Source organism: Sphaerodactylus townsendi, linkage group LG12 (assembly GCF_021028975.2).
Source record: "Sphaerodactylus townsendi isolate TG3544 linkage group LG12, MPM_Stown_v2.3, whole genome shotgun sequence".
Taxonomy (NCBI): Eukaryota; Metazoa; Chordata; class Lepidosauria; order Squamata; family Sphaerodactylidae; genus Sphaerodactylus; species Sphaerodactylus townsendi.
In genome coordinates, this window is record NC_059436.1 from 51,548,542 (window position 1) to 51,562,419 (window position 13,878).

The 13,878-nt window shown below is 91.4% G+C and overlaps 1 protein-coding gene across 1 annotated transcript in view; it reads left to right on the forward strand.

Annotated features, from left to right (window-relative positions):
* MIGA2 (mitoguardin 2) overlaps positions 1–13,878 on the forward strand; it is a 60,216-nt gene that overhangs the window by 29,567 nt on the left and 16,771 nt on the right. The window contains exon 6 of the mRNA XM_048512178.1: positions 666–670. Within this exon, the coding sequence (XP_048368135.1) occupies positions 666–670 (5 nt within the window). The remainder of the gene's footprint in view (positions 1–665; positions 671–13,878) is intronic.

Below are 13,878 nucleotides of genomic sequence, written 5' to 3' on the forward strand. Positions count from 1 at the left end.
TTGCCTTTTTATTTTTGTAACTCGCCTCTCATCTGTGCTTCTAGCTGCACCCTGACGCTTCCAAGCGTAGCAGCTGGTTTTGGTCCACTTTGACACCAAGAGAAGTTTCAGCTGCCATTCTTCCTGTATCAAACTTATGCTAGAAGCCCATGGAAAGAACTGGTTTTAAAAACAACAACAGTAGATAACACTGCTCAGTCATTAGAACTGGACTCCTCTGTACCTGGGTCAAAGACTTGAGCCCTGACACATCTCATTTTTTTTAAATCGGTGGCTCCGGGCTCTGATTCTCACTAAGATGACAAATCTGGGCTGTTTGGGACTACAGGTGGGAGTCTCTAAATAAGGGGCGTCCAACTCATTTGTTGTAAGGGCTGGCTATGGCTTGGTCAGACCGGGCCCTGGGGTGGGGTGGGGGTGGTGTCAGAATCCCCAAAACACTCGCAAACTCTTGTTGAAGGACAGTAGTTCTGATTCGTGTTGGATCTTCCCGGGCTAAAGCCAGTACTGAGAATTGCTCGCGCAAAAATCCAGTCATTAAAACAGCTCGCCCCCCCCCCCCAGCCTGGGAGAGCGCGCCTAAAAGTTACCATCACGAAGATAACATGAGATGGTAAGGCAGTGACCTCGAGCACCACCTGATACTGCATAACATTCTACAGCAGTGGTGGCAAACCTTTGGCACTCCAGATGTTACGCACTACAATTCCCATCAGCCCCTGCCAGCATGGCCCCCCCCCACCCCCCGGAGGGCCCCCCCCCCCCCCCCCCCCCCCCCCCCCCCCCCCCCCCCCCGCCCCCCCCCCCCCCCCCCACCCCCTCTCTCCCCCCCTACCCCACCCCCCCACCTCCCCCCCCCCCCCCCCCCCCCCCCCCCCCCCCCCCCCCCCCCCCCCCACCCCCCACCCCCCCCCCCCCCCCCCCCCCCCCCCACCACCCCCCCCCCCCCCACCCCCCCCCCCCCCCACCCCCCCCCCCCCCCACCCCCCCCCCCCCCCACCCCCCCCCCCCCCCACCCCCCCCCCCCCCCACCCCCCCCCCCCCCCACCCCCCCCCCCCCCCACCCCCCCCCCCCCCCACCCCCCCCCCCCCCCACCCCCCCCCCCCCCCACCCCCCCCCCCCCCCACCCCCCCCCCCCCCCACCCCCCCCCCCCCCCACCCCCCCCCCCCCCCACCCCCCCCCCCCCCCACCCCCCCCCCCCCCCACCCCCCCCCCCCCCCACCCCCCCCCCCCCCCACCCCCCCCCCCCCCCACCCCCCCCCCCCCCCACCCCCCCCCCCCCCCACCCCCCCCCCCCCCCACCCCCCCCCCCCCCCACCCCCCCCCCCCCCCACCCCCCCCCCCCCCCACCCCCCCCCCCCCCCACCCCCCCCCCCCCCCACCCCCCCCCCCCCCCACCCCCCCCCCCCCCCACCCCCCCCCCCCCCCACCCCCCCCCCCCCCCACCCCCCCCCCCCCCCACCCCCCCCCCCCCCCACCCCCCCCCCCCCCCACCCCCCCCCCCCCCCACCCCCCCCCCCCCCCACCCCCCCCCCCCCCCACCCCCCCCCCCCCCCACCCCCCCCCCCCCCCACCCCCCCCCCCCCCCACCCCCCCCCCCCCCCACCCCCCCCCCCCCCCACCCCCCCCCCCCCCCACCCCCCCCCCCCCCCACCCCCCCCCCCCCCCACCCCCCCCCCCCCCCACCCCCCCCCCCCCCCACCCCCCCCCCCCCCCACCCCCCCCCCCCCCCACCCCCCCCCCCCCCCACCCCCCCCCCCCCCCACCCCCCCCCCCCCCCACCCCCCCCCCCCCCCACCCCCCCCCCCCCCCACCCCCCCCCCCCCCCACCCCCCCCCCCCCCCACCCCCCCCCCCCCCCACCCCCCCCCCCCCCCACCCCCCCCCCCCCCCACCCCCCCCCCCCCCCACCCCCCCCCCCCCCCACCCCCCCCCCCCCCCACCCCCCCCCCCCCCCACCCCCCCCCCCCCCCACCCCCCCCCCCCCCCACCCCCCCCCCCCCCCACCCCCCCCCCCCCCCACCCCCCCCCCCCCCCACCCCCCCCCCCCCCCACCCCCCCCCCCCCCCACCCCCCCCCCCCCCCACCCCCCCCCCCCCCCACCCCCCCCCCCCCCCACCCCCCCCCCCCCCCACCCCCCCCCCCCCCCACCCCCCCCCCCCCCCACCCCCCCCCCCCCCCACCCCCCCCCCCCCCCACCCCCCCCCCCCCCCACCCCCCCCCCCCCCCACCCCCCCCCCCCCCCACCCCCCCCCCCCCCCACCCCCCCCCCCCCCCACCCCCCCCCCCCCCCACCCCCCCCCCCCCCCACCCCCCCCCCCCCCCACCCCCCCCCCCCCCCACCCCCCCCCCCCCCCACCCCCCCCCCCCCCCACCCCCCCCCCCCCCCACCCCCCCCCCCCCCCACCCCCCCCCCCCCCCACCCCCCCCCCCCCCCACCCCCCCCCCCCCCCACCCCCCCCCCCCCCCACCCCCCCCCCCCCCCACCCCCCCCCCCCCCCACCCCCCCCCCCCCCCACCCCCCCCCCCCCCCACCCCCCCCCCCCCCCACCCCCCCCCCCCCCCACCCCCCCCCCCCCCCACCCCCCCCCCCCCCCACCCCCCCCCCCCCCCACCCCCCCCCCCCCCCACCCCCCCCCCCCCCCACCCCCCCCCCCCCCCACCCCCCCCCCCCCCCACCCCCCCCCCCCCCCACCCCCCCCCCCCCCCACCCCCCCCCCCCCCCACCCCCCCCCCCCCCCACCCCCCCCCCCCCCCACCCCCCCCCCCCCCCACCCCCCCCCCCCCCCACCCCCCCCCCCCCCCACCCCCCCCCCCCCCCACCCCCCCCCCCCCCCACCCCCCCCCCCCCCCACCCCCCCCCCCCCCCACCCCCCCCCCCCCCCACCCCCCCCCCCCCCCACCCCCCCCCCCCCCCACCCCCCCCCCCCCCCACCCCCCCCCCCCCCCACCCCCCCCCCCCCCCACCCCCCCCCCCCCCCACCCCCCCCCCCCCCCACCCCCCCCCCCCCCCACCCCCCCCCCCCCCCACCCCCCCCCCCCCCCACCCCCCCCCCCCCCCACCCCCCCCCCCCCCCACCCCCCCCCCCCCCCACCCCCCCCCCCCCCCACCCCCCCCCCCCCCCACCCCCCCCCCCCCCCACCCCCCCCCCCCCCCACCCCCCCCCCCCCCCACCCCCCCCCCCCCCCACCCCCCCCCCCCCCCACCCCCCCCCCCCCCCACCCCCCCCCCCCCCCACCCCCCCCCCCCCCCACCCCCCCCCCCCCCCACCCCCCCCCCCCCCCACCCCCCCCCCCCCCCACCCCCCCCCCCCCCCACCCCCCCCCCCCCCCACCCCCCCCCCCCCCCACCCCCCCCCCCCCCCACCCCCCCCCCCCCCCACCCCCCCCCCCCCCCACCCCCCCCCCCCCCCACCCCCCCCCCCCCCCACCCCCCCCCCCCCCCACCCCCCCCCCCCCCCACCCCCCCCCCCCCCCACCCCCCCCCCCCCCCACCCCCCCCCCCCCCCACCCCCCCCCCCCCCCACCCCCCCCCCCCCCCACCCCCCCCCCCCCCCACCCCCCCCCCCCCCCACCCCCCCCCCCCCCCACCCCCCCCCCCCCCCACCCCCCCCCCCCCCCACCCCCCCCCCCCCCCACCCCCCCCCCCCCCCACCCCCCCCCCCCCCCACCCCCCCCCCCCCCCACCCCCCCCCCCCCCCACCCCCCCCCCCCCCCACCCCCCCCCCCCCCCACCCCCCCCCCCCCCCACCCCCCCCCCCCCCCACCCCCCCCCCCCCCCACCCCCCCCCCCCCCCACCCCCCCCCCCCCCCACCCCCCCCCCCCCCCACCCCCCCCCCCCCCCACCCCCCCCCCCCCCCACCCCCCCCCCCCCCCACCCCCCCCCCCCCCCACCCCCCCCCCCCCCCACCCCCCCCCCCCCCCACCCCCCCCCCCCCCCACCCCCCCCCCCCCCCACCCCCCCCCCCCCCCACCCCCCCCCCCCCCCACCCCCCCCCCCCCCCACCCCCCCCCCCCCCCACCCCCCCCCCCCCCCACCCCCCCCCCCCCCCACCCCCCCCCCCCCCCACCCCCCCCCCCCCCCACCCCCCCCCCCCCCCACCCCCCCCCCCCCCCACCCCCCCCCCCCCCCACCCCCCCCCCCCCCCACCCCCCCCCCCCCCCACCCCCCCCCCCCCCCACCCCCCCCCCCCCCCACCCCCCCCCCCCCCCACCCCCCCCCCCCCCCACCCCCCCCCCCCCCCACCCCCCCCCCCCCCCACCCCCCCCCCCCCCCACCCCCCCCCCCCCCCACCCCCCCCCCCCCCCACCCCCCCCCCCCCCCACCCCCCCCCCCCCCCACCCCCCCCCCCCCCCACCCCCCCCCCCCCCCACCCCCCCCCCCCCCCACCCCCCCCCCCCCCCACCCCCCCCCCCCCCCACCCCCCCCCCCCCCCACCCCCCCCCCCCCCCACCCCCCCCCCCCCCCACCCCCCCCCCCCCCCACCCCCCCCCCCCCCCACCCCCCCCCCCCCCCACCCCCCCCCCCCCCCACCCCCCCCCCCCCCCACCCCCCCCCCCCCCCACCCCCCCCCCCCCCCACCCCCCCCCCCCCCCACCCCCCCCCCCCCCCACCCCCCCCCCCCCCCACCCCCCCCCCCCCCCACCCCCCCCCCCCCCCACCCCCCCCCCCCCCCACCCCCCCCCCCCCCCACCCCCCCCCCCCCCCACCCCCCCCCCCCCCCACCCCCCCCCCCCCCCACCCCCCCCCCCCCCCACCCCCCCCCCCCCCCACCCCCCCCCCCCCCCACCCCCCCCCCCCCCCACCCCCCCCCCCCCCCACCCCCCCCCCCCCCCACCCCCCCCCCCCCCCACCCCCCCCCCCCCCCACCCCCCCCCCCCCCCACCCCCCCCCCCCCCCACCCCCCCCCCCCCCCACCCCCCCCCCCCCCCACCCCCCCCCCCCCCCACCCCCCCCCCCCCCCACCCCCCCCCCCCCCCACCCCCCCCCCCCCCCACCCCCCCCCCCCCCCACCCCCCCCCCCCCCCACCCCCCCCCCCCCCCACCCCCCCCCCCCCCCACCCCCCCCCCCCCCCACCCCCCCCCCCCCCCACCCCCCCCCCCCCCCACCCCCCCCCCCCCCCACCCCCCCCCCCCCCCACCCCCCCCCCCCCCCACCCCCCCCCCCCCCCACCCCCCCCCCCCCCCACCCCCCCCCCCCCCCACCCCCCCCCCCCCCCACCCCCCCCCCCCCCCACCCCCCCCCCCCCCCACCCCCCCCCCCCCCCACCCCCCCCCCCCCCCACCCCCCCCCCCCCCCACCCCCCCCCCCCCCCACCCCCCCCCCCCCCCACCCCCCCCCCCCCCCACCCCCCCCCCCCCCCACCCCCCCCCCCCCCCACCCCCCCCCCCCCCCACCCCCCCCCCCCCCCACCCCCCCCCCCCCCCACCCCCCCCCCCCCCCACCCCCCCCCCCCCCCACCCCCCCCCCCCCCCACCCCCCCCCCCCCCCACCCCCCCCCCCCCCCACCCCCCCCCCCCCCCACCCCCCCCCCCCCCCACCCCCCCCCCCCCCCACCCCCCCCCCCCCCCACCCCCCCCCCCCCCCACCCCCCCCCCCCCCCACCCCCCCCCCCCCCCACCCCCCCCCCCCCCCACCCCCCCCCCCCCCCACCCCCCCCCCCCCCCACCCCCCCCCCCCCCCACCCCCCCCCCCCCCCACCCCCCCCCCCCCCCACCCCCCCCCCCCCCCACCCCCCCCCCCCCCCACCCCCCCCCCCCCCCACCCCCCCCCCCCCCCACCCCCCCCCCCCCCCACCCCCCCCCCCCCCCACCCCCCCCCCCCCCCACCCCCCCCCCCCCCCACCCCCCCCCCCCCCCACCCCCCCCCCCCCCCACCCCCCCCCCCCCCCACCCCCCCCCCCCCCCACCCCCCCCCCCCCCCACCCCCCCCCCCCCCCACCCCCCCCCCCCCCCACCCCCCCCCCCCCCCACCCCCCCCCCCCCCCACCCCCCCCCCCCCCCACCCCCCCCCCCCCCCACCCCCCCCCCCCCCCACCCCCCCCCCCCCCCACCCCCCCCCCCCCCCACCCCCCCCCCCCCCCACCCCCCCCCCCCCCCACCCCCCCCCCCCCCCACCCCCCCCCCCCCCCACCCCCCCCCCCCCCCACCCCCCCCCCCCCCCACCCCCCCCCCCCCCCACCCCCCCCCCCCCCCACCCCCCCCCCCCCCCACCCCCCCCCCCCCCCACCCCCCCCCCCCCCCACCCCCCCCCCCCCCCACCCCCCCCCCCCCCCACCCCCCCCCCCCCCCACCCCCCCCCCCCCCCACCCCCCCCCCCCCCCACCCCCCCCCCCCCCCACCCCCCCCCCCCCCCACCCCCCCCCCCCCCCACCCCCCCCCCCCCCCACCCCCCCCCCCCCCCACCCCCCCCCCCCCCCACCCCCCCCCCCCCCCACCCCCCCCCCCCCCCACCCCCCCCCCCCCCCACCCCCCCCCCCCCCCACCCCCCCCCCCCCCCACCCCCCCCCCCCCCCACCCCCCCCCCCCCCCACCCCCCCCCCCCCCCACCCCCCCCCCCCCCCACCCCCCCCCCCCCCCACCCCCCCCCCCCCCCACCCCCCCCCCCCCCCACCCCCCCCCCCCCCCACCCCCCCCCCCCCCCACCCCCCCCCCCCCCCACCCCCCCCCCCCCCCACCCCCCCCCCCCCCCACCCCCCCCCCCCCCCACCCCCCCCCCCCCCCACCCCCCCCCCCCCCCACCCCCCCCCCCCCCCACCCCCCCCCCCCCCCACCCCCCCCCCCCCCCACCCCCCCCCCCCCCCACCCCCCCCCCCCCCCACCCCCCCCCCCCCCCACCCCCCCCCCCCCCCACCCCCCCCCCCCCCCACCCCCCCCCCCCCCCACCCCCCCCCCCCCCCACCCCCCCCCCCCCCCACCCCCCCCCCCCCCCACCCCCCCCCCCCCCCACCCCCCCCCCCCCCCACCCCCCCCCCCCCCCACCCCCCCCCCCCCCCACCCCCCCCCCCCCCCACCCCCCCCCCCCCCCACCCCCCCCCCCCCCCACCCCCCCCCCCCCCCACCCCCCCCCCCCCCCACCCCCCCCCCCCCCCACCCCCCCCCCCCCCCACCCCCCCCCCCCCCCACCCCCCCCCCCCCCCACCCCCCCCCCCCCCCACCCCCCCCCCCCCCCACCCCCCCCCCCCCCCACCCCCCCCCCCCCCCACCCCCCCCCCCCCCCACCCCCCCCCCCCCCCACCCCCCCCCCCCCCCACCCCCCCCCCCCCCCACCCCCCCCCCCCCCCACCCCCCCCCCCCCCCACCCCCCCCCCCCCCCACCCCCCCCCCCCCCCACCCCCCCCCCCCCCCACCCCCCCCCCCCCCCACCCCCCCCCCCCCCCACCCCCCCCCCCCCCCACCCCCCCCCCCCCCCACCCCCCCCCCCCCCCACCCCCCCCCCCCCCCACCCCCCCCCCCCCCCACCCCCCCCCCCCCCCACCCCCCCCCCCCCCCACCCCCCCCCCCCCCCACCCCCCCCCCCCCCCACCCCCCCCCCCCCCCACCCCCCCCCCCCCCCACCCCCCCCCCCCCCCACCCCCCCCCCCCCCCACCCCCCCCCCCCCCCACCCCCCCCCCCCCCCACCCCCCCCCCCCCCCACCCCCCCCCCCCCCCACCCCCCCCCCCCCCCACCCCCCCCCCCCCCCACCCCCCCCCCCCCCCACCCCCCCCCCCCCCCACCCCCCCCCCCCCCCACCCCCCCCCCCCCCCACCCCCCCCCCCCCCCACCCCCCCCCCCCCCCACCCCCCCCCCCCCCCACCCCCCCCCCCCCCCACCCCCCCCCCCCCCCACCCCCCCCCCCCCCCACCCCCCCCCCCCCCCACCCCCCCCCCCCCCCACCCCCCCCCCCCCCCACCCCCCCCCCCCCCCACCCCCCCCCCCCCCCACCCCCCCCCCCCCCCACCCCCCCCCCCCCCCACCCCCCCCCCCCCCCACCCCCCCCCCCCCCCACCCCCCCCCCCCCCCACCCCCCCCCCCCCCCACCCCCCCCCCCCCCCACCCCCCCCCCCCCCCACCCCCCCCCCCCCCCACCCCCCCCCCCCCCCACCCCCCCCCCCCCCCACCCCCCCCCCCCCCCACCCCCCCCCCCCCCCACCCCCCCCCCCCCCCACCCCCCCCCCCCCCCACCCCCCCCCCCCCCCACCCCCCCCCCCCCCCACCCCCCCCCCCCCCCACCCCCCCCCCCCCCCACCCCCCCCCCCCCCCACCCCCCCCCCCCCCCACCCCCCCCCCCCCCCACCCCCCCCCCCCCCCACCCCCCCCCCCCCCCACCCCCCCCCCCCCCCACCCCCCCCCCCCCCCACCCCCCCCCCCCCCCACCCCCCCCCCCCCCCACCCCCCCCCCCCCCCACCCCCCCCCCCCCCCACCCCCCCCCCCCCCCACCCCCCCCCCCCCCCACCCCCCCCCCCCCCCACCCCCCCCCCCCCCCACCCCCCCCCCCCCCCACCCCCCCCCCCCCCCACCCCCCCCCCCCCCCACCCCCCCCCCCCCCCACCCCCCCCCCCCCCCACCCCCCCCCCCCCCCACCCCCCCCCCCCCCCACCCCCCCCCCCCCCCACCCCCCCCCCCCCCCACCCCCCCCCCCCCCCACCCCCCCCCCCCCCCACCCCCCCCCCCCCCCACCCCCCCCCCCCCCCACCCCCCCCCCCCCCCACCCCCCCCCCCCCCCACCCCCCCCCCCCCCCACCCCCCCCCCCCCCCACCCCCCCCCCCCCCCACCCCCCCCCCCCCCCACCCCCCCCCCCCCCCACCCCCCCCCCCCCCCACCCCCCCCCCCCCCCACCCCCCCCCCCCCCCACCCCCCCCCCCCCCCACCCCCCCCCCCCCCCACCCCCCCCCCCCCCCACCCCCCCCCCCCCCCACCCCCCCCCCCCCCCACCCCCCCCCCCCCCCACCCCCCCCCCCCCCCACCCCCCCCCCCCCCCACCCCCCCCCCCCCCCACCCCCCCCCCCCCCCACCCCCCCCCCCCCCCACCCCCCCCCCCCCCCACCCCCCCCCCCCCCCACCCCCCCCCCCCCCCACCCCCCCCCCCCCCCACCCCCCCCCCCCCCCACCCCCCCCCCCCCCCACCCCCCCCCCCCCCCACCCCCCCCCCCCCCCACCCCCCCCCCCCCCCACCCCCCCCCCCCCCCACCCCCCCCCCCCCCCACCCCCCCCCCCCCCCACCCCCCCCCCCCCCCACCCCCCCCCCCCCCCACCCCCCCCCCCCCCCACCCCCCCCCCCCCCCACCCCCCCCCCCCCCCACCCCCCCCCCCCCCCACCCCCCCCCCCCCCCACCCCCCCCCCCCCCCACCCCCCCCCCCCCCCACCCCCCCCCCCCCCCACCCCCCCCCCCCCCCACCCCCCCCCCCCCCCACCCCCCCCCCCCCCCACCCCCCCCCCCCCCCACCCCCCCCCCCCCCCACCCCCCCCCCCCCCCACCCCCCCCCCCCCCCACCCCCCCCCCCCCCCACCCCCCCCCCCCCCCACCCCCCCCCCCCCCCACCCCCCCCCCCCCCCACCCCCCCCCCCCCCCACCCCCCCCCCCCCCCACCCCCCCCCCCCCCCACCCCCCCCCCCCCCCACCCCCCCCCCCCCCCACCCCCCCCCCCCCCCACCCCCCCCCCCCCCCACCCCCCCCCCCCCCCACCCCCCCCCCCCCCCACCCCCCCCCCCCCCCACCCCCCCCCCCCCCCACCCCCCCCCCCCCCCACCCCCCCCCCCCCCCACCCCCCCCCCCCCCCACCCCCCCCCCCCCCCACCCCCCCCCCCCCCCACCCCCCCCCCCCCCCACCCCCCCCCCCCCCCACCCCCCCCCCCCCCCACCCCCCCCCCCCCCCACCCCCCCCCCCCCCCACCCCCCCCCCCCCCCACCCCCCCCCCCCCCCACCCCCCCCCCCCCCCACCCCCCCCCCCCCCCACCCCCCCCCCCCCCCACCCCCCCCCCCCCCCACCCCCCCCCCCCCCCACCCCCCCCCCCCCCCACCCCCCCCCCCCCCCACCCCCCCCCCCCCCCACCCCCCCCCCCCCCCACCCCCCCCCCCCCCCACCCCCCCCCCCCCCCACCCCCCCCCCCCCCCACCCCCCCCCCCCCCCACCCCCCCCCCCCCCCACCCCCCCCCCCCCCCACCCCCCCCCCCCCCCACCCCCCCCCCCCCCCACCCCCCCCCCCCCCCACCCCCCCCCCCCCCCACCCCCCCCCCCCCCCACCCCCCCCCCCCCCCACCCCCCCCCCCCCCCACCCCCCCCCCCCCCCACCCCCCCCCCCCCCCACCCCCCCCCCCCCCCACCCCCCCCCCCCCCCACCCCCCCCCCCCCCCACCCCCCCCCCCCCCCACCCCCCCCCCCCCCCACCCCCCCCCCCCCCCACCCCCCCCCCCCCCCACCCCCCCCCCCCCCCACCCCCCCCCCCCCCCACCCCCCCCCCCCCCCACCCCCCCCCCCCCCCACCCCCCCCCCCCCCCACCCCCCCCCCCCCCCACCCCCCCCCCCCCCCACCCCCCCCCCCCCCCACCCCCCCCCCCCCCCACCCCCCCCCCCCCCCACCCCCCCCCCCCCCCACCCCCCCCCCCCCCCACCCCCCCCCCCCCCCACCCCCCCCCCCCCCCACCCCCCCCCCCCCCCACCCCCCCCCCCCCCCACCCCCCCCCCCCCCCACCCCCCCCCCCCCCCACCCCCCCCCCCCCCCACCCCCCCCCCCCCCCACCCCCCCCCCCCCCCACCCCCCCCCCCCCCCACCCCCCCCCCCCCCCACCCCCCCCCCCCCCCACCCCCCCCCCCCCCCACCCCCCCCCCCCCCCACCCCCCCCCCCCCCCACCCCCCCCCCCCCCCACCCCCCCCCCCCCCCACCCCCCCCCCCCCCCACCCCCCCCCCCCCCCACCCCCCCCCCCCCCCACCCCCCCCCCCCCCCACCCCCCCCCCCCCCCACCCCCCCCCCCCCCCACCCCCCCCCCCCCCCACCCCCCCCCCCCCCCACCCCCCCCCCCCCCCACCCCCCCCCCCCCCCACCCCCCCCCCCCCCCACCCCCCCCCCCCCCCACCCCCCCCCCCCCCCACCCCCCCCCCCCCCCACCCCCCCCCCCCCCCACCCCCCCCCCCCCCCACCCCCCCCCCCCCCCACCCCCCCCCCCCCCCACCCCCCCCCCCCCCCACCCCCCCCCCCCCCCACCCCCCCCCCCCCCCACCCCCCCCCCCCCCCACCCCCCCCCCCCCCCACCCCCCCCCCCCCCCACCCCCCCCCCCCCCCACCCCCCCCCCCCCCCACCCCCCCCCCCCCCCACCCCCCCCCCCCCCCACCCCCCCCCCCCCCCACCCCCCCCCCCCCCCACCCCCCCCCCCCCCCACCCCCCCCCCCCCCCACCCCCCCCCCCCCCCACCCCCCCCCCCCCCCACCCCCCCCCCCCCCCACCCCCCCCCCCCCCCACCCCCCCCCCCCCCCACCCCCCCCCCCCCCCACCCCCCCCCCCCCCCACCCCCCCCCCCCCCCACCCCCCCCCCCCCCCACCCCCCCCCCCCCCCACCCCCCCCCCCCCCCACCCCCCCCCCCCCCCACCCCCCCCCCCCCCCACCCCCCCCCCCCCCCACCCCCCCCCCCCCCCACCCCCCCCCCCCCCCACCCCCCCCCCCCCCCACCCCCCCCCCCCCCCACCCCCCCCCCCCCCCACCCCCCCCCCCCCCCACCCCCCCCCCCCCCCACCCCCCCCCCCCCCCACCCCCCCCCCCCCCCACCCCCCCCCCCCCCCACCCCCCCCCCCCCCCACCCCCCCCCCCCCCCACCCCCCCCCCCCCCCACCCCCCCCCCCCCCCACCCCCCCCCCCCCCCACCCCCCCCCCCCCCCACCCCCCCCCCCCCCCACCCCCCCCCCCCCCCACCCCCCCCCCCCCCCACCCCCCCCCCCCCCCACCCCCCCCCCCCCCCACCCCCCCCCCCCCCCACCCCCCCCCCCCCCCACCCCCCCCCCCCCCCACCCCCCCCCCCCCCCACCCCCCCCCCCCCCCACCCCCCCCCCCCCCCACCCCCCCCCCCCCCCACCCCCCCCCCCCCCCACCCCCCCCCCCCCCCACCCCCCCCCCCCCCCACCCCCCCCCCCCCCCACCCCCCCCCCCCCCCACCCCCCCCCCCCCCCACCCCCCCCCCCCCCCACCCCCCCCCCCCCCCACCCCCCCCCCCCCCCACCCCCCCCCCCCCCCACCCCCCCCCCCCCCCACCCCCCCCCCCCCCCACCCCCCCCCCCCCCCACCCCCCCCCCCCCCCACCCCCCCCCCCCCCCACCCCCCCCCCCCCCCACCCCCCCCCCCCCCCACCCCCCCCCCCCCCCACCCCCCCCCCCCCCCACCCCCCCCCCCCCCCACCCCCCCCCCCCCCCACCCCCCCCCCCCCCCACCCCCCCCCCCCCCCACCCCCCCCCCCCCCCACCCCCCCCCCCCCCCACCCCCCCCCCCCCCCACCCCCCCCCCCCCCCACCCCCCCCCCCCCCCACCCCCCCCCCCCCCCACCCCCCCCCCCCCCCACCCCCCCCCCCCCCCACCCCCCCCCCCCCCCACCCCCCCCCCCCCCCACCCCCCCCCCCCCCCACCCCCCCCCCCCCCCACCCCCCCCCCCCCCCACCCCCCCCCCCCCCCACCCCCCCCCCCCCCCACCCCCCCCCCCCCCCACCCCCCCCCCCCCCCACCCCCCCCCCCCCCCACCCCCCCCCCCCCCCACCCCCCCCCCCCCCCACCCCCCCCCCCCCCCACCCCCCCCCCCCCCCACCCCCCCCCCCCCCCACCCCCCCCCCCCCCCACCCCCCCCCCCCCCCACCCCCCCCCCCCCCCACCCCCCCCCCCCCCCACCCCCCCCCCCCCCCACCCCCCCCCCCCCCCACCCCCCCCCCCCCCCACCCCCCCCCCCCCCCACCCCCCCCCCCCCCCACCCCCCCCCCCCCCCACCCCCCCCCCCCCCCACCCCCCCCCCCCCCCACCCCCCCCCCCCCCCACCCCCCCCCCCCCCCACCCCCCCCCCCCCCCACCCCCCCCCCCCCCCACCCCCCCCCCCCCCCACCCCCCCCCCCCCCCACCCCCCCCCCCCCCCACCCCCCCCCCCCCCCACCCCCCCCCCCCCCCACCCCCCCCCCCCCCCACCCCCCCCCCCCCCCACCCCCCCCCCCCCCCACCCCCCCCCCCCCCCACCCCCCCCCCCCCCCACCCCCCCCCCCCCCCACCCCCCCCCCCCCCCACCCCCCCCCCCCCCCACCCCCCCCCCCCCCCACCCCCCCCCCCCCCCACCCCCCCCCCCCCCCACCCCCCCCCCCCCCCACCCCCCCCCCCCCCCACCCCCCCCCCCCCCCACCCCCCCCCCCCCCCACCCCCCCCCCCCCCCACCCCCCCCCCCCCCCACCCCCCCCCCCCCCCACCCCCCCCCCCCCCCACCCCCCCCCCCCCCCACCCCCCCCCCCCCCCACCCCCCCCCCCCCCCACCCCCCCCCCCCCCCACCCCCCCCCCCCCCCACCCCCCCCCCCCCCCACCCCCCCCCCCCCCCACCCCCCCCCCCCCCCACCCCCCCCCCCCCCCACCCCCCCCCCCCCCCACCCCCCCCCCCCCCCACCCCCCCCCCCCCCCACCCCCCCCCCCCCCCACCCCCCCCCCCCCCCACCCCCCCCCCCCCCCACCCCCCCCCCCCCCCACCCCCCCCCCCCCCCACCCCCCCCCCCCCCCACCCCCCCCCCCCCCCACCCCCCCCCCCCCCCACCCCCCCCCCCCCCCACCCCCCCCCCCCCCCACCCCCCCCCCCCCCCACCCCCCCCCCCCCCCACCCCCCCCCCCCCCCACCCCCCCCCCCCCCCACCCCCCCCCCCCCCCACCCCCCCCCCCCCCC